The following is a 21,416-nucleotide window of genomic DNA, read 5'->3' as shown; positions in this document are numbered from 1 at the left end:
GAGGGTATGGAGGTGGGGTGGGCAGGGGCACTGAGGTTCTGCCTACAGGTACCAGTTGGATGCACAGTGGACGGGGCAGTCAGCAAAGGGTGGAGGCTGAGAGGCATTGGCTGGTGCTACCTGTAGTTGTAGAAAATCTGGTTTGAATAGCCAGCCTGATATGTATATTTATTCTAGAGGAACAGCCATTAGCAAAAGAAAATATATATTCTGTCCTTATGGATTCCAGGGCCCGCTGAGGTAAGCTGGAGTCCTGGCTGCTCTGAGGGGGGCTGAGGCATTGCCTGAGGAAAAAATCCAAAGCCAAGATGTTGCCTTAACTGGAATATTTTGCCCATTTCATTTGCAATGACAAGATTCCTATCAGTTGTACCTAATCCTCATACTTAATTCTTAATGCAACTAATCTGTGTCTTTACGATTTCACAGATAAAATGTGAGAGATCTGTTTTTCTCTCTGCAGCACCCCCATCCTTTCTGGCATTGTTTGTGCTCTCTGTCCCTCTCCCCTGCCAGTTCCAGTAATCCAGGCATTTATATGGTTCATTAAGCACATCACACTCTCTGCAGTACAGGATGTAATCAAGTTCAGCATCTTCTTTCTTTATACTTTAAGAACAGGAGGATGGGACCTCTCTCCCTCAGGACCCAGTGGAGGCAAACTAGGTTGGCAAGTTGAGAGAAGTGAGTGGATTCCTGGAGGGGTAGAGCTGGGTCCAGCAGGCTGAGCCAGGCCATCTCTGCTTCTGTTAGCATGGCAAGACTTCAAGGTGCCAGCACTCCAGGTGGGCCTGCAAATAGCTGCATCCACTCAATAAAACTTACGGATTCTTAGAGCAGGTTGCTTTTCCATTAAAAAGCATTTTAATTGCTGCCATTTCCAAGGTGTGAATGATAGGTTTTGGAGACCTGCCTTTAATACTGTTTCCCCATTGTTTCTTAACTTCAGAACACTTAGCTGGAAGTCAGCTCAGAGTCCATCTTGCTCTTCTTACATTTCACAGTCAACCAGAGAACAGAGAGCATCAGTTTGTCTGAACCAGGGTCGGGACCAGAGCTCCATTTTCCTTGTTCCTGGCCTCTCGATGTTCTGTTGTCTTTCTAGTACCTGCCACAGCCCCACACTTAGGAACATCCAGGCAGTCTAAAATGCCACTTTGAGTTGTACTGTACCCGCCTGACCTATCTTGTCAGTGTGGTTTTTGAAGGGGCGGCAGCTAGCGTGGAGGGAAGAATCACTTCATGTGGGTACCAACCACTGATCTGTCTCTGCGCGTTGCCCACCCACCTATGTTGGCTCTCACAGTCTTCCCCATCGTGTCCTGCCTCACCCCACTCCCCAACCTACTGTCTCACAGGCTTTGTCTTATGTGTTCTTTTGAAACAGCTTTCATCCCACTTTCCCTTGTTCTTTGCATGCAGGTAGGAAATAGATAAAGATGTGTTTGTGTGAGAGGCCTGTTCTGAGTATGTGTTGTGATGGGGTCACAGTGCAGAGTCAAAAGGGCCTCCAAAAACAATCCTACATCCTTTGAGGGCAAACACTGCTGCATGCCTGGGAGTGTGGAGGTGTGTGTATTTGAGAAGTATGAGTATATGAATTGTAAATGTAAAAATTGTCCTTTAAAAGAATGCATTCAAATTTATTTTTAAAAAATGTTTAAATTATTTTAAGGAACCCTCATGCACTATTGGTGGGGATACAAACGGGGTGCAGTCACTGTGGAAACCAGTATGGAGGTTCCTCAAAAAATTAAAAAATAGAATTACTACATGATCCAGTAATACCACAATGAAAACATCAATTCAAAAAGATATATGCACCTTTATGTTTCTTGCAGAATGGGACTTGATTTAGATGGATGAAGAGAGATGCTGGTATAGGAAATGGACCCACATAGGCTAATTGTTGATATGGGTTCCCATTTGGGAAGTCATCCACCAATGTCCATGATGAGTTATTGGATTGAATTAGTAAAAAGAGTTCAGATACTAGAACCAGAGTATGTAGGCTTAAATCTCAGCTCAAGTAATTGTAAACTAGTATGAGTTGAGTAAGCTGCCTAATCTCTCAATTTCATCCTCTGTAAAATCAGGATAAATATAGTACTTAATTCCTAGAGTCATTAAATGAGATAAAACATATAGAACAGGGGCATCTGGGTATCTCAGTCTGTTAAGCATCTGACTCTTGATCTCGGTTCAGATTATGATCTCAGTATTCATGAGTTTGAGCCCCATGTCAGGCTCTGTGCTATTCATGGGCAGAGAGCCTGCTTGGGATTCTGTCTCTCCCACTCTCTGCCCACCCCCTCTCTCTCACTGTCTCACTCTGAAAATAAATAAACTAAAAAAAAAAAAAAAAAACATTTAGAACATTTAGTCAAGTGGCTCTGCACATAGTAAGTGGTTGGTAACACACTAGCCACAATTCCGGGAATACTGAGGACTAGAAGAAACACCCATGGCCAGCAGAAAGGGCTGGTCAACTGAACAGTGTCACTCTGATCTTCTGTTAAGTTATTTCTACTCAAGCATAGCGTCAGATAATTACAGGACGTATTTTCTAAAACGGTTTCACTGAGGAGAATAAGAAGACACACTGAGATTGACTTTCCTAGAGCTATTCAGCTGGTGAGCAACAGAGCCTGACCTCAGAGAGGCTCCAGACTCCACACCTACCGCATTCTTCCACATTGCATTCCTGACAGCTGAATTCAGACTGCTGGCATCACCAACACAACCCTCCAATCTCTGTGTACCCATTCATTCAACAAGACTTTCCTGCCTCATGAATGTGTGTGGTGTTCTGTGCAAGGTTCTAAAGATCGAACCAGACGTGGTCTCTACATTTATGGAACATAAAGGTTAAAAGGGAAGGAAAATTTTAACCAAACTACATAAATGAAGCAGAAATAAGATTGCAATTAGCAAGGGAAGTCTACAGAGATAAGGACTGTAGTTGTGGTGCAGCCCTGCATCCTCATCACAGAGAACAGTGACCTGCTTGTGGCAGGTACTGGCAAGTGCTTACTGGATGAGTGCGAGGGAGAGCACTGTGGTGAGGACAACCTTCAGAAGCATTGTATGAGAGAGTATGCAATGGGGTATTGACCTACTCAGAGGTCAGGGAAGGCTTCCCTCAGGAAGGGATGCTGGGAGGTGAGTGGGCACTAACCAGGTGAAGCAGGCTGGGAGGATCCCGGCAATTGGTGGTACTGTATAGTAAAGGGCACAAAAGACTTTGGAAGAAAGGGACATACAGACCAGTTGAGCAACAATCTTGGCAGCCATACCAAGGGAAGCAATGAGAAGAAAGGCTGTTTCAGAAAGTGTTGGCAAGTACTGATAGGTACCTTGCCTTTATATAACAGTTTCATATTGTTATGCCTCTGCAATGAACATTGTATTATTGACAATTCACAATGACAGTCAGGAGGCTAGGAAACATCATCCCAGTTTTAGCTTAGTAAACTGAGGCCTATAGACTTTGTGTGTTGTCAAAGTCACGCATCTAAACAGCATCTGTGGGGCTCTCTGTCTATAGGACAGCCCTCCCACCAGCCTTCTAAAAGAAGGGACTGATAGTACACTACTACATGTGAGGAAAGTAAGCTCAGTAAGATTAAGTAGCTGGCAAGTGGCCACATGAATTGGGAGATAAACCTAAGTATTCCCTATGGAATGCATTCTATGTCCCTACTTTCATATGTTGAAGACCTAACCCCCTAATGTGTATTTGGAGATGGGGCCTATAAGGAAACAATTAAGGTTAAATGGGGTTATAATTATAGAGCCCTACTTCAATAGCATTAGTGTCCTAGTAAGAAGGCATATGAGAGAGCCCTCTCTGTCTCCCTCACCCTCTCCATTTTCATCTCTGTCTGTATTTCTCCACACACCACACACACTCAGAAGAAAGACATGTGAGGACAAATGTCTACAAGCCAAGAAGAGAGCCCTCATCAAAACCAGATGGTTTTGGACCCCTTGATCTTGGGCCCCTGGCCTCCAGAACTGTGAGAAAATACATTTCTATTGCTTATTATATATTTTTTTAATTTTTTTTATGCTTTCTATTTATTTTTGAGAGACAGAGAGAGACAGCACGAGCAGGGGAGGGTCAGAGAGAGAAGGAGACACAGAATCCGAAGCAGGCTCCAGGCTCTGAGCTAGCTGTCAGCACAGAGCCCGACGTGGGCCTCGAACCCATGAACCATGAGATCATGACCTGAGCCGAAGCCGACTGAGCCACCCAGGCACCCCTGCTTATTATATTTTTAATGGCAGCCCTGGCAGGCTGATACAGTCTTAGTATACATTGCTGTTGTTATCTTCCATGACATACCTGTTTCATTCGTGTTCAGGAGGTGCAAAAACCTAGATTATCTGGTTGTCAGTACTATGTTCCCTTTCTTGATAATATTCATTACCCCTAACAACCCCACTGAGGGGATGATGCAGGCTGAGGGGCAGAGCATCGTACCCATCCCACCATTTCCCCTCACTTTAATCAAGACCAAGACATGGACATTCATAGACATCAAGGTGTGGGCAGTGCTGGTGGCCTGTTATTGGCCTAGATCCAGAGCTATAAAAAATGACAGTTACAGAACTGATTCCAAAACTGAAAACTTTAAATGTCACCACTTTCTATGCGATTGAGATTGAACATAGGACTGTGAGGCTACTGCTTTGGAAGCACAGATAATCACACACTGCTACATTGTCATGAGTGTGTGAGTGTGTGCATGTGCTCATTCCATGCTGTTTATCTAGGATCTGATAGAGCATGCAACCCTAGGTTTCATCGAGTACCTACTCACTGGTATGTGTACTTCAGTGTTAATTAACCTTATTGGTTCTTCCTTTTACTCATCTTTAAAATGGACTTATTAACCTACTTTGTGCAGTACTAGCTAACATTATGCATAGAAACCAATAAATATTTGGTAAATGGTAAATATTATTACTAATATTATGAATAATAAGCCCCAAGTATTTCTATTTTAAAATGAAGTTTATAGAATTAAGTAATTTTCCCCTTTTGCCTTGATCTAAAAGAATAAAATATTCATACCAGGGTGACTTTCCCATGGAGACAATCATTTGATAATCCATTTAGTATCTGGGCTGAGTTCTTCTTGGTGCTGCTATGTGCAGAAATGGCAGAATATTCATTTATTTTACAGGCCACCAAGTCAAAGTGTATTGATTTTGGGGGAAACTTCTTCCCCCAAAATATATAACAACGTGAGTGTGTACGTGGAAGCCATCATATTCTACATGCTTGTTACCTAAATTGTGCAAACCAAACCCCCTGAAGTCTATCTATGAAGGGTAAATAGGGAGTGGAGCAGGCAAGCCTATCTTTGATGTAGGCTTAAATTCAAAAGCATAGACATTCAAGCAGGCAGAGGAAGGAAGGAACATGCTGTACCCACCTGCCACTGCTGATGAGGGGCTTATTTCTAAGACACACACAGCACAATGCACACACAATGCAGAGAGAAAACAAAAGACATAGATCACACATTTCAGATGGTTGGTGGACAAAGTTTAGTTAATGTCAGTGCTGAAAGCTTGTTCAGGGTCTGAGGTACACATGGAAAGATGAATACCTTTTCATCCCACTCACCTCTAACCAAATCTCAGCAAATAAACAAGTACATACACACATGAAATATCACAACAAGCTGGCTCTGGCCCATGGTGTGAAATGCTGCACACAGAGATGGACACAACAATGGAGGAAGGCTGGGTGAGGAAGAGATGAGGACTTCCGAGGGAGCCAGTGAGGGTTCTGGAGACCTCTCCATCCATATGGGAGGAAAAGACCCTCAGGGAAGGGTTTGATGCTCCAGTTGTGAACCGGACAGTTGTCTTGATGAAGACTCAGGCTACTACTCTGTCCACTCCAGTGAAGGAGAACATGACATGGCAATCGACATGAGAATCATGATGGCAACAGTTGACTTGGTTCAAACCCATAAATATAACCCCCAGAATTGTAGACTCTTACTATAGAGGGTATCTTAAAATTATATCTAACTTATCCCCTCAGACCTTTAAAATCGAACTGTCCCCTGGTTCTATGTTCTTTATGGCAACCACCATTCAACTTGGAAACCTTGCCTTTCAATAGACCAGGAAATATCAAATGCCTTGCAAACATCACTGTATCACATGCTTAGGAGAATGACAGGGAGAAGCATTTCATATCTAAGGGTGGTGGGTTGAGCAGTATGGATGGATATAGGCCAAGCAAATCCAGCCTTCCTCCCTCTACATGCCCCGAGCCCACTGCACCCAGGCTTTCTGCACTCACCATACAGTGTGATGCTGGCATTGGTGTTCCCAAGCTTGTTTGTGGCCACACAAGTATAGTTCCCATAATCCTTTTCTGAAACATTGAAGAAAGTCAGAGTGGATATGCGGCCTTTATTTTCAATCCTCACGCCGCCCAGGCCAGTGGCTAGCCTGCAATAAGAGAAGGTATTGCTGGTCTGGTTCTACAGATAGAGTGAAACAGCAGAGAAGCTGGGGAAAGTGACAGGTACCAGAGATGAATCCTACAAGGATGCTTCCCTCCTCATAGACACCTTTCCTCTAACTGACCCAGTCCCTCTAACTCAAAACATAAGTACCACAGCCTCCATAGGAGGAAAGAGGAAAGGATGTTCATGCTCCAAAGGTGAAATTTACTGGCTTCTAGTCATTGATGGCTGCCATATCTACAAGAAATCTCAGGTTGTGAAATGAGGTTAGTTCATTTTCCCACTTTCCAGCTTCCTCTATTTTTTGTTCTTGGTTCTAAAAGGAGACACTGTTATAAGGGGACTAATGCATTTTGGGTTTGCCATATCTTTCCCCTTTGCTTTATCATTCTCTTTCCATGTGGGGAATGATCCATTGGCTCTGCTTCATATATGCCCTATTTCTATTTTCAGGGTACCTGGTATCTTCCTTGAACCACTGGAACTCCGCCATAGGCACTGCAGAGGCTTCACAGCTTAAGATACCCTTCTGACCAACAGAGACACCAGTGTTCTTGGCTTTTGAGATATAGGGAGGATCTGTTGGAGGAAAATGCATAATGATTTTATGAAACAGAGGAAGGGCACATTTAGTCACCTGTTATACAATGGATTTGTTGTGATACCTCACCTTCCCAGTTAAGTAACCCTTTACTTTAGGAAAATAATTCTTGCTTAAAGATATTGCATTTACCCTGGCATCTTCTTAAGCCTTCAGATCAATTCAAAGTTAGCAATTCTCCCCATTAGCTAAAGGTTCTGACAGGCACAGGTAGACTTCAGGGCAAAATGGCAATGGGGACAGTCATGGTGCAAAGCAATCTGAGAAAATATTTTCCTGCTGGAAACAATTTGAAACTATCAGAAAATGGCACTGCCATGACCAGCTTATTCCCTTAACCCATATGTTATTTTTTCCCCTGAAACTTCCTGACAATGGGTCAACTCACAGTTTACAGTGATTTTTACTTTCCGCACATCAGGTGCAGCAACATCATTCAAGGCGCTGCATTCATACTCCCCAGACTGGTCACGTTTGATGTCAGAGATTTCCAGGTATTCATCCTCACTCACAAAGCCCTGGCCTTCTGGGAGGAAAAGAAAGAAACAGAAACAATTAAGAAACTGTGAAACCAGGAACAGAACTATATTCACAGCTTGAGCTTGTAGGGAAAGGAATACAAAAAGCCATAATAATAGGGTTTGAACATCAAGTCAAAGATTATAAGACAACATGTTGACCAAATAACATGGCATTTGAAGAAAGAAATTCTCTGTTTGAGTCTTAGGTCAATGTGTTTTTGTCCAAGATACTTTAACATTTTGAAAAGAAGAGGTTTTTGTTGTTTTTCCTATATGATTATTATGAGGATTAACTAAGAGAATACATGTTACATGCCAAGAACATTAGTAAACTTTGATATTTTAAAGAGAATTATCATGATTAATAATATAATAAAACTGTTAGGATAACTTTAGGATATGTTGGTGTGTACATATGAATTATTAATATTAATATGATGAATTATAATATTATAAATTATAATACTATTACTAATAATTTTTAATATTATTATCTGGAAACAGAATATAAAATACTAACTACTTGTAGACTATATTAAGTAAAATAAATTAATATTTTAATAAGAAAGATGTAAAGCAGTTGATTTGTTCTGAACTGTACTAGAGAAGAAAAATTAGAGAGAGTGAAGACAGCAATATTTTGTGACTGTTATGCAGGACGTGCTCAATAAATGTTTGCCAACGTAAAATACAGTGATGGCCCCAAATGATGGGTCTATGGTTACTAGAACATTCTCATGGATTTAATACCTGATTTTGTGGGACATTCTAGAGGCTTTTGTCCTAGGCACTTGTGAAGATTGGAATTCATAATCCAAAATATTGTGGATTTGCAAAATGTATATTGTTTGCAGCCACCATTACATGTCTTACAACAATCTGGCCCCTTTGTCTTGTCTTTTATCCCCCTCCTGTGGTTCAGTGCAAACAGAACAGACCCTCTGCCTTGAAACACAAATGTTTCCAGTTCTGTGAAAGCACCAGGCTCCCATTAGAACCCAGCCAACACAAAGGCCAGGGAGGAAGTACAGCCATTTGCACTTTGTATAGGTCTGTTGCCTGATTCCTTTTTGTGTCCCAGGCATAAGAGTGAAAACGGCTTTAGGAAGATAAAAATCATTATAATTTTCCTCACACCCCCATATAAGCATAGTCCTATACAATGGATGCTCCTTCAACTAATTCTAGGTCCACCATGGAGGTGAAACAGCAGGAATGCGAGGGGTAGGGTGATGGAAAGGAGATAGAGAGGCAGGTACTTTAGCATCTTGATTTTAATTCAAGTCTAAGCCTTGGGGAGTTTCTCCCCATCCTGCCCATTTCCCCAGACCACTTGCTTTTCACCTCATGTTGCCTTTCTTACCTCCTCTCCGCACTCTAGGTCCCAAACACTCAGGCTCTGCCATCAGTTGCCAAGTACATCCCAAGAAGGTATGGGGCCCCTGGCAAAATATTTTCCAAGGAACCCTTCTCTATATAAGTCAATCAATCAGAGTCATCAATTCTGGTAACCCAATATCATGTAATTACATGAAAGAAATGTTGCATTTTCAGCAAGAGCACCTTTGCCACCCTTAGCTACCCTCCTAGAACCTGGAACTGTTGATTGGGTCCCAGTATAAGCCCACAGACATAAGTTTGGAAATCTTGGGGAATCTAATTGAACCCACATGGAGAATAGCTGAGGGTAGAGATTAGAAATGCACCCTGAAAGGGAGAAATGGGCCCTATTTGCCAGGATCCAGGGTAGTGGTGCTGGTCACAAGCCCCGTATCACAGAAGACATTTAGTCATTCAAGCTAATTCATATACTAATTCATCAAGATTCATTGGAGGGGTAGAAACATCTTTCCATCCTTTTTTTCTTATTTCTCTTAGGCTTAGCAGAATCTCACAGTTGAAAAAGATTCTGAGATCAGTGATTTCAGGAAGTCTATAAAGATAAAAATTGCCTCACTTATTGAAATGATGTCTGTGGAGCAATCTAAGTATTTTTTTTAGAATTGAACAACAATGAAATCACACCAAAACAACTTCCCAAATGCACTGTACCTTTTCTACAGTAAATAAATATGGCAGGATCCAAAGTCTGCCCTTGTACTACTAAGACGCCATTATTTTTTCTTCAAAATGTGCAGCCATACATTTATCATGACTAATTAAACCCCACTGCATTTGACCAAACAAAAGACCCACCTGCAGAAGGGCCTGGCAGGAACCTCAGGCAGGGTCACTGACCTGCTTACCTTGGAGAGAATGAGATAGATCATATCATGCTACACAGCATACACCAGACTGCTGTCTTAAAGACACTGATAAGGCAAGTTTATTGATGCCAGTCAACTTAGAAGTGTTTGTTTGTGCAAAGGGAAGGAACCACCTCAAAGAAGATGGAAGCCAATGTGCTGGGACCCTGAGTAATTCTCTGCGTTTGTATGAGTAGAGCAGATTCTGGGTCCTTTATGCAGCAATTATTGGGCAACACAACCACCCTCTGTAATGTGGGGATGTACTTTCACTTTCTGTAATGCTGTTTTTATGGAACAATTATATGACAGCAAAAAAGAAAAAGGAAGAGAGTGTTTCGTTCAAAATGGGGATTGTTAAGATAATACTAGTTCATTAAGTGAGAAAATGAATTTTGTCAAGATTGTACTATAAAGTAAGTGCTTCTTAGATTTTAATTTGCATATAAATCCCCTGGGATCTAAAATGTATATAGATTCTGATTCAGTAGGTCTAGAACAGGGCCTGGGACTCTGCATTTCTAATAAATGTCGGCATATCTCCATGACGTGTGGGATCCACACACTGAGCAGCAAAGCTATGAGGTATCACCACATGCTGTTCTCAGCTCCCTCTTCTTACGTATTTACAACTATCTGGGTCTGTAAAGTGACCATTTGGTCAACAGAGCTTACTGAGTGCCTCTGATGCAGAGATCCTTTTGGAGCCCACATCTCAAAAGACATCCTCTTAGGAGTATAGTACTCAGTAAGGTGCACTGAGGCTAAGCATCTGGACCCCTGAAGCTAACTGTTCACAGAGTGTTTATGATCTTAACACAAAGCATGCATTCTCTTGGACGGAAATGGGAAGAGGATGTTGAAATGCCTCCCCATCTCAAGCCCGATGAAGGTGATTGAGATGTTATTTTTGTTACTGCTTTGAATATTAGGTGAACCAATATAGGTTGCTAAATGTCTAGAGACCTAGGAAACTGCAGGGTTTAATGCTTTCCCTGCACTCTCCAGTTCCAATCACAATGGAAAATCCTGATTCCATGCTGTAGAGAAAGGGGCAGAAGCAACACATGTTTTAATCCTCTTTGCTGAGTGCCAAGAAGACAAACTGCTGATGTGGAAGCAGAGAAAGAAAACTGGGTGGGGAGAAACACCTGAGGGAGTAACAAGAGAGGAAGGAGGAGGAGGGGAAGGAAGAAGCTACTGGTATGAAGAAGGAAAGAAATGCATAGCGGGAGCAGGCAAGATGGCCTGGGTGCCATAGGAAAGATTCTGAAAACACCTTCAAAAGAAATTAAAGAAAAAACTAAAGGACTAAAGGCCAAAGGGCTACAATACTTTCTCTGACAAAATGTATGAAAACAGGAGTTCCAAATCTACTTCACATTGTGCTTTATGGTAAGATGTCTCCTAATAAGCCAATAACCCAAAGGCATCATCAACCTGCTCTATGCACTCAGGCATTCCAGTGTAACATGATTGGGACAAAACTAAGTAAATTCTGAACCATTGACAGAAATATATTTTTTAAAATGGGTTATTTCTGGCATGCCTGGGTGGCTCAATTGGTTAAGCATCCAACTTCAGCTCAGGTCATGATCTCACAGCTCATGGGTTCGAGCCTGGCGTCGAGCTCAGAGCCTGGAGCCTGCCTCACATTCTGTTTCTCCTTCTATCTCTTCCCCACTCATGGTTTGTCTCTCTGAAAAACAAATAAATATTTAAAAATTATTTTAAACATGGGTTATTTCTTTCCTCAGAGGAGTACTTTTGAGAAGGTCAGTTTACTGTATTAATGGAATTAAAATCTTCAAGTATACAAATGGGGCCATTTATCAAGGGATGCGGGAGCCAGGGCCCCTCAGATGCTTGGCATGTGACTGGGGACAATAGTGAGCAAGTCTTGTGGTTCTGTGGGCACAGGGGGGCTTCTTCTGCAGAGACACATATTCTGACTTAACACAGTCACAGAAGGCAAAGAACAAGCAGTGTCCACGAGCAGGGTCTGCCATCTTAGAAATGGAAGGGCAGACCAAGAAAGTGCTATGGGGAAGGGAAGCAGATCCTTGGTGTGACCTGACTCCTCTGACATCACTTGCAATTATCTTACTCATATGTACTGTGAGAGAAGGGCTGGGTTAGACACTGTGTGTGGGGTAGAGATGATGTAAAAGACAAGGTCCTTGACCCTGGGCAGTCTACAATCTCATGAGCCCACACTGGTACACTGTATATTTTTTCTGTCCCTAGGTTCAGTTTTCAGTTACCTAATTGTTTTTGGATCCCTCTAGTAAGGTACTGTAGGTCAGAAAGATTTATTAGAGCTGGAAAAAACTTAAGCATTCAAAGATGAAGAGACCAAGTAGGAAATCCAGAGTAAAGTCTAGATGCTTCTTGACCTTGTCCCTCTTCTTTCTTTTTTTCACATCCTGTCCTCCCATGCCAGCTGTATCTCAGTCACCATTCCAATGCCCAATCATTCCTTCTTTTCCTCACACAATTCCTTAGAATTTGAGTCAGAAGCATCATAGAGGGTCAAATATTTTAGCCTTCCAGTGTTTTGGGTTATTGTCCCTGACAAAATATCCTCCCCCAACTCTGTGCAAACATCCCCAGGGATGACTTTTAGAGGGAAACTTATTCCTTTGCCTGACTATTCACACCATCCAAAACAAGCATGCTCATATTGAGGCAAACTCTGTCTGGCTTCTCCGTTTGAAATGATTAAAATGTTGCCTTCTGGGTGCCCCAACCCCCATGTCCCTACTCATATGTCGCAGAAACCTGCCTATCTATCCAGGGAAACTGCTTTGTGAGGTTAAATGTCAGCACCTGTCACAGGTTTTTCCATGAGACCTGTCAGGAGGTGGCTCACAGTGGCACATGCCTGGGGGCAGATGCCTTAGAGGAAATGAACAGGAGGAGATGAGAACAGGGAGGAGGGCTAAGAATTTAAGGAGCCATCCACACAGAGCAAATGACATTGTGATGATAACAGCCAGAGGAGGGAGGACTCAGATGGACTAGAAGATAGGAAGGGGTGCAGCCAGAAGAAGCCATTGGTAGTTGAACGTGTGTGGGCACCCCAGGGTCCATCTGGCTTACATGGTAAGATTTCTCAAAAAGCAAGAACAGACATTTCCCTGCTCCCTTGGAGGAGGAGCTATTATAGATGTTCCTTATTAATACTAAACTTGGAAAGGTGAAATCCAAAGTCCAGGTAAATATGTGAATGCTTCTGACTTATTATGCCTCACCTATGCTTTTTGATCCATCTTGGAAAGAAGCTCCTTGCCCACTTACCAAAACTAGGTATCCATTCAAGATATCAAGGAACTGAAATTTTACTCCCATAAGGAACACTTAGTACTTAAAATGAGGTGTTGTTTGGCTGGCTTGTGTATTTGCTGGAAATCCTACCCAAGAGGTTTAGAGCAAGATAAGGCCAAGGGAAGAAACTGTCTGGAGTAGTCCCCTTCCAATGGCTTCTGTGCTCTTGAGGTGTGTAGGTCAGGGTAGATGTCAGAAGTGCATTAGGTGACATGTGCTACAATCTTGTAACTCATCCATCTCTCTCTCCAGGACTCCGGCCAGTAGAACATAATCACATAAAGTGAACCATAAGCAGATCAAAATAACAGCTTTACTGCTATCAGGCTGGCCTATAATCTGGGCTTGGCATCCAAGGCTGACTGACACAGGTTCTAGCCTTTCTCTCTATGAAGTAAAGATTTCTGGACCAGTGCAGTAGGAGCATTTGCCTTGGGTATTCAGCTACAGGCCCGATCATGGACCTGGGAACAAGGGCTGTATTGGAATAGAGAATCTAGAGTAAGGAGAACCCTTTGACCCAAGCAGAGGTAGATCAAGAAGGTGACAAAGAATTAGGTGTGCACCTCACTTCTAGATGATGGCCTTATCTTTGCTTGACAAGGTCCAATGGCTGCTTGAGCAAATAACTTTACCAATGACATTGGTAACCCATCATCCATGAAGGAGACAAAGAGTGACTGACTGGTTTAGAAGAGGGGCCTATTCCTTCTAGGTAGTACAGGGGAAGCTGTCTTCAGGAAACCTGTAGGCTGGGGAGCAGGTTTCTTCCACCTCCCTAGGGATTTCCTGGCATCATACTCAACAAAGAGATTGTTTGAGTAATTTCTTATTTGATACTTCTCCAAAGGAAAGGGAATTAAAAGCAAAAATGAACGATTGGGACCTCATCAAGATAAAAAGCTTCTGCACTGCTAAAGAAACCATCAACAAAACTAAAAGGCAACTCACAGAATGGGAAAAGATAATTGCAAATGATATATTGGATAAAGGGTTAGTATCCAAAAAGTCTATAAAAAAAACTCACCAAACTCCACATCCTAAAAACAAATAACCCAGTGAAGAAATGGGCAGAAGACATATAGACATTTCTCCAAAGAAGACATTCAGGTGGCCAACAGACACATGAAATGATGCTCAACATCACTCATCATCAGGGAAATACAAATCAAAGCCACACTGAGATACCACCTCATGCCGGTCAGAGTGGCTAAAATGAACAAATCAAGAGATTATAGATACTGGCGAGGATGTGGAGAAACCGGAACCCTGTTGCACTGTTGATGGGAATGCAAACTGGTGCAGCCACTCTGGAAAATAGTATGGAGGTTCTTCAAAAAATTAAAAATAGAACTACCCTATGACCCAGCAATAGCACTGCTAGGCATTTACCCAAGGGATATAGGAGTGCTGATGCATAGGGGAACATATACCCCAATGTCTATAACGGCACTTTCAAAAACAGCCAAGTTATGGAAAGAACCTAAATGTTCATGAACTGACAAATGGATAAAGAAGATGTGGTTTATACATACGATGGAGTACTACTTTGCAATGAGAAAGAATGAAATCTGGCCACTTGCAGCAACGTGGATGGAACTGGAGGGTGCTATGCTAAATGAAATAAGTCAGTCAGAGAAAGACAGATAACATATGTTTTCATTCATATGTGGATCTGGAGAAATTTAATAGAAGACCATGGGGAAAGGGAAGGGGAAACATAGTTACAGAGAAGGAGGGAGGCAAACCATAAGAGACTTAAATATTGAGAACAAACTGAGGATTGATGGGGGATGGGGCAGAGGGGAAAGTGGGTGATGGGCTTTGAAAAAAGCACTTGTTGGGAGGAGCACTGGGTGTTGTATGGAAACCAATTTGACAATAAATTATATCAAAAAATAAAAATAAAAGGAGTTTCCTTCACCATGAAAAAGAAAAAAAAGAAAGAAATATGCTTGAGTGGGAACTGGAATAAAACTCAACACTTGGAACAATTTGGGTCATGTGACCTCAGTCTTGTACTGTCTGCACTTGCTTCCTATGAGGTAGGTGTTCCATTATCTAAATTTCAAGCTCACTGAGAAGAGATTACACCTTCCCCTCCCTTGAGGTCCCTTGAGTATAAGGGAGGGGAAGGTGTAATCTCTTCTCAGTGAGCTCTATATGTATCTCATGTAGGATGAACACCCAGTATCTATTCACTCTACATCTGATGGCCAAGGTTTGGGAAACTGAACCCCCTCTAAATTCTCTCTCTCCAGTTAATCTCTTTCTCTGCCAGCCCCACTCCATCATCTCTGTCTTCCCTGACCCCCTGACTCTCTTTAGAATGCTGTTGGCAATAAGCAACTTGGAGCTCCCCCTCCTTAATTAAACCAGGGAGCATGGACAGCAGTACATTCCATCTTTGCTTGCTCCCAACTCCCAGATACATCCCTTTGCTGCATTGGAGTTAATGAAAAGTGTGATAAACCCACAGTTTCATTTTCTCTTAATTAATACAAGCAATTGAATTGCACTAAAGTCATTTTGGTTTGGAAACTGAGCCTCTGGGTCAATGTCTCACTTGCTGGTGGTGACAGAAGCTCTTTGTCTTGGACTAGACAACCTCTCTCAGGCTGTGGCCTCCAGGACCTTGCCTGAGGGAGGGGTGGCTTGCCCCTGTCCAGCGCTGCCTTGCTGGCTGCCTTCCCTGAGGCTGACAGGAAGTTGGCTAATGACAAGATCAATGTGTGACTGGGAAAGTCAGCTGAGCTTCTAGTGGGGGAAAGAGTACATTAATAATGCTCCCGGGAACTGGGGCTCAAAGGAATTGCCTGACAATGGTGAGTTTTCTAAACCTTTCCCATTTTCTGATGGAACAGCTGGGATGACACAAGAGAAGGGCTCAAATGACTCATGCAGTAGGACTATCCAGAAAGATCAATTCTGGTACATGGGTGCTTTATCAGGAGGAGGGAAGCCAGAGGGGATATGAAGGGTTTTGTCTGGTGGGAGGGGACAGGAGAATACAATGTCAAGAAACCTATCTGCAATGAGGTCTAGGAAGGAGGGCCTAGAGGTTTTGTCCCAGGTGTCACATAGCACCAGCCAAGGAGCACTTTGAAAACAGACTCTTGTGCCTATGCTTACAGATTGGATGCTCTGGCCCATCACTGGCATCATCGAAACACTGCCCAGGGCACTCTGACATGCAACCAGTGATGACACCCCTAGTTGGTACACAGGGGGCTCCTGTGCCCTTCACCTGCTAAGTGCCAGTTCTACTTATAGGCTCCTAGGCTTCCTCTGCTGAGAAGGTACTCAAAGCCTGGCAGTATGCATAAGGCTCTGCATACTCAGTGTGCTCAGGCCTTCTGTTGACTGTCTACTGGCCTCCATGAGAGACATACAATTGCCACACTGCAAGGTACTTACTGGCAGCCAGGGTTGGGCCTGACAGTGTTGAATGCCATTCATTAGCCCCAATGGATGGGGTTGCCCAGATCTACAAACACAAAACTTCAAGGCAAGAGTCACTTCACTCCAAAGTACAGTGAAGACATATGGTTAGTTTGGTTTTACTTGTGTTCTCTTTTCTGAGATTGGTTCATTAACCACAAGGAGAGCCAGGACATAAGAGTTTTATAATCTAGATGATACTGTTGACCCAGAGGGAGTAGTCTTGGGTGAGTCATATGGAAGGAGTCAGGATACTGGCAAGATGTGGCACATAGCCTTCCTTGCAGTGAACGTCCAGAGTGCATGACAGATAAAGAAGAGAGGAGTTGAACACACACACACACACACACACACACACAGAAGGAGAGAGAGACAGAGACAGAGACAGAGAGAGACAGAGACAGAGACAGAGACAGAGAGCATGATGATGCAGAATGCAAAAAGCTAGGATTTCCCATATAAACAGACAATTGACTGAGGGCGGAAGCTTAAATCCATTTGGAGAACAAAGCAGTCTACCTGAGTAAATAAGTAGCAAACATTTATATTCTACAAAGTATCCAAATGTAAAGAGATATAAATAGTTCAGACCAAAATGACATAGAGGTTGAAGAAAACAAAATCATTACTTTTAGAAAGCACAGCTGAAATAGCTAAGTTATTGACAAAATGTTAAGGACATTTGTGAAGTTTTTCTTTATTACAGGGTTTCTTCTTTCATTACTATTATTTGCACTCTGAATCAACAAGGCTATTTCATTACTAACAACTGAAAAGAGAATAAATTCTGTACTTTAGTTAAATTAAGCTACTACTTTAAAAATAATCAATAATTAAAAAAAGACAAATCAAAGCACTGAATAGATACTGCTTACTTCATTTGTTTATGTTTTATATATGTCTTAAGGAAGTTTGATTTGATCTCACCTGCATTAGCCTAAGCAGGAATGACCAGTTACTCAGGCCAAGCTTATATATATATATATGTGTGTGTGTGTGTGTGTGTGTATGTGTGTGTGTGTGTGTGTGTATAAGATTTATATATATTTATATATATAATTTATATATTTGTTATATATATAAACAGGTATATATAACTTTTTATTTATATATAACATATAAATATATATAACTTTATATAAACTTATATATAAATATAAGTTTATATTTATATATAAGTTTATTTATTTTGAGTGAGAGAAAGAGAGAGAGAGCTGTCAGCATGCAGCCTGATAGGCTCAATCCCATAAACCATGAGATCATGACCTGAGCCCAAACCAAGAGTCAGATGCTTAACTGACTGAGCCACCTGGGTGCCCCAGAAAACAATACGCTGGAGGTGTGGAAATGTCCAATGCCACTGTGTGGTCAGTGAGTATCCAACAACAGAATTATTTAAGGGTGCTTTGAAAAACTTGCCTCTTGAGCCCACAGCAAATCTAGAGGGTCAGAATCTGTTGGGATCTAGCCAGTGTCCAAATTCTTCAAATTATTTCTAATAACAGAGCAATATCAGACTGAACGCTTTATTTCTTATGTGCTTTGGGGGGAATTAAACCTTTCCTTCCAATACCAACTGCACTTGGCTTACTTTCCCTGGGAGTTAATGTTTTTGTATAGCAATGCCACAGACATCTTTAATTTTATAAGTAGCATGCATGGCCTTTTAGTTATGTTTGACTGGGACAAGTTGTCAGTTGATGCCTGTTTTCCAAGCCTAAATATTAATGGTCACCTTCTGCTCTCAAAAGTGGGGTGCTCTGGATGATAATCCATGTGGCACTGTACTCTCGGGGCATGGAAAGTCCTGCCTCCAGGATCAGCCTGGGCTGCTGCTTGTACCTAACTCTGCCGGTGGGGCTGTCCCAACACCCACATTTTTAAAGTCAATAAGAGAAGTGATTTGGTCCCCAAGGAGATTGTGCATTCTCAGATGTAGGACTCTGCTAGATGAGGGTCAAGAATGACTTCAAGTGCTCTGTTCCTCAGAGCTTTAGTCTCATGAGCTAGCTACAGCTTTCTATAAAATTAGAGGCTAGAGTAGCTGCTTGGACACTAAGCTAACTACAGCGAGGGAGTCAGCACTGCAGCTCACAGGACGGAAACCCAGTTGGGGCTCAAACTCTTGGCAGGTCATCTACCAGATCTGCACCTTCTAAAATCATTAGGATGGCCCAGAGCACTTATGGATACAGTGCCAGAGCCTTTTCAGGCTATTGGAAAGATGTGATTTTTTTTTGTTTTTCTTTTTGTTTGTTTGTTTGTTTTTTTAAGGAAGAATACAGTCTAGTTTTTGCAGATGAAACCTTGATGCAGCCTGACTCTTCTTATTTTCTCTCTTCCTTCCTCTTCTCTTATTCTCTCCCTTTTATCTTCCTCCCATACTTGTTCCCAATAGCACAGCCACATGACAGTGATGCTAATTATCAATGTTCATTAATATTTTTGAAATCCTTGTATTAGTTTCCAGACAAAATATCCACTAAGCCAAGCACACACTTGGCAGGTAGGCCGCAACTGAGACATTCTGCACACTTCACAGAGCTGGAGGGCTTGGGCTCTGAAGCATCACGAAGAGATAGCTTTGCTCATGCACTTAGTTAGAGCAGCAGGTGAAAGTGAAAAATTAGGAGCTGTGCACTCAGTAGGTAATGTCTCTGCCCTTGGGGCCAAGAGCCCTTGTAGTGAGGTTGGATCCCTTTGGAAACTTTCTTGTCAAGGGCTCTCTGCATCTTCACCTTGTGCTATTCTAGGCAAGTCTGTCTGCCTCTTATCATCCAACTTGGACTCTTATTCAGCTGACCTCTCACAAAAGACATCTATCTTCCTGGCCTCCCTTCTTAGCCTAGTCCCCATAGAAGTCACGATACACACGGTCTTCTATGACTCTGCCAAGAACAGGAATAAGTGAATAAAAGTATTGAATTAGAGATCAGAAGAACTGGATCTAACTCCAGCTTTGCCACCAATATGCTATGTGACTTTGAGTAAGTGTTTTAACACCTGAAACCTTAACTATTTTTTCCCTATCAAATAAAAACATGCACTAGATGATTTCTAAGGTCATTTATAGTCTTTCATAACTTAGCAATAGAGTCTATGACCAGCAATCCTGCACAATTCCTTAAGTTCCAGAAATCTTAAGACCATGGTGTTGATAGGTAAAGTTCCAACCCAGAAACTCAGGGCTACTGACCTATGTGGAAATATAAGACGTTTCCTGCAGTCAGGCATGCACACTGCAGAATTGACCTATGCCATCCTAGCTTTATCTGGAGTCTTTACAATGCAGGCACAAGAATAAAGACACCATGCAATTTCAAGGTGGCTCTCATCTGTCACTGTGCTGTCGTTGCTTGGTGATGAGGAGGAAAGAGGTTTTGACAATTATGAAGGACTGTGTGTGTCTAAGGGTAATGTCTTGTATTAATGGGGGAAATTAATTCTTTCCGTTCCCTTGTAAGAATCCTATTCATGCAGATTTTGACAAGTAGCTGTTCTTGTTTCCCTCTCGATGGGTAGGTTGAAGTAATGTCTTATAGGTATAACTAATCATCCATTTATATGATTTGAGACCCATTTTTGTGGGTCTGAGGGTACACTCCAAATGCAGGAAAATGATACTTCTCTTTGCTTTCTGTCCTTCCCTGCCTTTGCTAAAAATATCCCTTCTTAGTTATGTGGCTCACCTTGCTATCCCTTCCCAAACAGAAAACAGACTCTGAGAAACAAGGAAAGGGGCCTCAGCAATAGGAAAGGCCCAGCACTCAGTACTACAATTCGAATTTCCCCTGCACATCCACTGTCAGAATTGATCTATATCTACAGCAGAACAGAACCAAGGTCTGAGGGGCCATGTGATGGTTAATTTTATGTGGCAACTTGACTGAGAAAAGGGATGCCCAGATAGCTGGTAAATATGATTTTGGGGTGTGTCTGTGAGGTGTTTCCAGAAGAGATTACCATTTGATTCAGTAGACCGAGTAAAACAGATTGCCCTAATTTATGTGGGTAAGCATTATCCAGTCCACTGAGGACCTGAATAGAACAGAAAGATGGAGGAAGGGTAAATTGTCTCTCTTTTGCTGTGCGAGGATGTCTGTCTTTTCTTGCTCTTGGACATCAGAGCTCCTGATGTTCTCAGGACTTCAGATTCTGGCACTTACACCAGTGGCTCCTTTGGCCTCAGAACTGGGAGTTACACCATCTCCTCAGGCCTTCAGACTGAATTCCACCAGCAGCTTTCCTGAGTCTGCAGCTCACATATGGCAGATCATGGGACTTATCTTCTCCATAACCACATGAGCTGATTCCTATAACAAATCTTACCTGCCTCTCTCTATATGCTATTGGTTCTGTTTCTCTGGAGAACTCTGCTACTAATTGGCCAGGAATTCTGCACAATCCACTTAACTTCATGCAGCCTAAGTTTCCTTATCTGCAAAATGAGGGCATTGGGTCATTTATTCCTTTGCCCCTTAGTCATTGATTTTTCTCTCAATTCATGGCAGTCCTCCTGGCCCAGAACATAGGGATGCGGGGCTCTTCTAAGAAAGTCTGGAGTGTGAATCCTGTTCCTACCCTTGAAATCTGGGGCTGCCTCTGGTTTTGGAAAGGGCCACAGCTCAGCACACTGGCTTGCCAGCCTCTAAAAGTCCTCTCACCAGACCCCTGCTGTGCCACCCTTCCTTTCTGTCTTTGCTGTATTTATACATGCACCACACAGGCCTCTGTCAAAATGAATACATCTTACCCAGAAAGGGAGAAGCATCCTGAAAATTCT

At 42.3% G+C, this 21,416-nt stretch overlaps 1 protein-coding gene across 5 annotated transcripts in view; it reads right to left on the bottom strand.

Annotated features, from left to right (window-relative positions):
• The window catches only part of OPCML (opioid binding protein/cell adhesion molecule like), a 485,591-nt gene that overhangs the window by 16,354 nt on the left and 447,821 nt on the right, over positions 1 to 21,416 (bottom strand). Inside the window, exons 4-7 of one of the 5 annotated variants that reach the window (XM_029957396.1) lie at positions 7,487 to 7,624; positions 6,956 to 7,076; positions 6,329 to 6,480; positions 5,445 to 5,471 (exon numbers count right to left, since the gene is read on the bottom strand). In XM_029957396.1, coding sequence (XP_029813256.1) covers positions 5,445 to 5,471; positions 6,329 to 6,480; positions 6,956 to 7,076; positions 7,487 to 7,624 — 438 coding nt within the window. The remainder of the gene's footprint in view (positions 1 to 5,444; positions 5,472 to 6,328; positions 6,481 to 6,955; positions 7,077 to 7,486; positions 7,625 to 21,416) is intronic. The other 4 variants (XM_029957397.1, XM_029957398.1, XM_029957399.1 and 1 more) reach the window with 4 other exon arrangements.

This window comes from Suricata suricatta, chromosome 11 (genome assembly GCF_006229205.1).
Source record: "Suricata suricatta isolate VVHF042 chromosome 11, meerkat_22Aug2017_6uvM2_HiC, whole genome shotgun sequence".
In the NCBI taxonomy this organism is placed as follows: domain Eukaryota; kingdom Metazoa; phylum Chordata; class Mammalia; order Carnivora; family Herpestidae; genus Suricata; species Suricata suricatta.
This window is presented reverse-complemented; position numbering and strand designations above follow the sequence as displayed.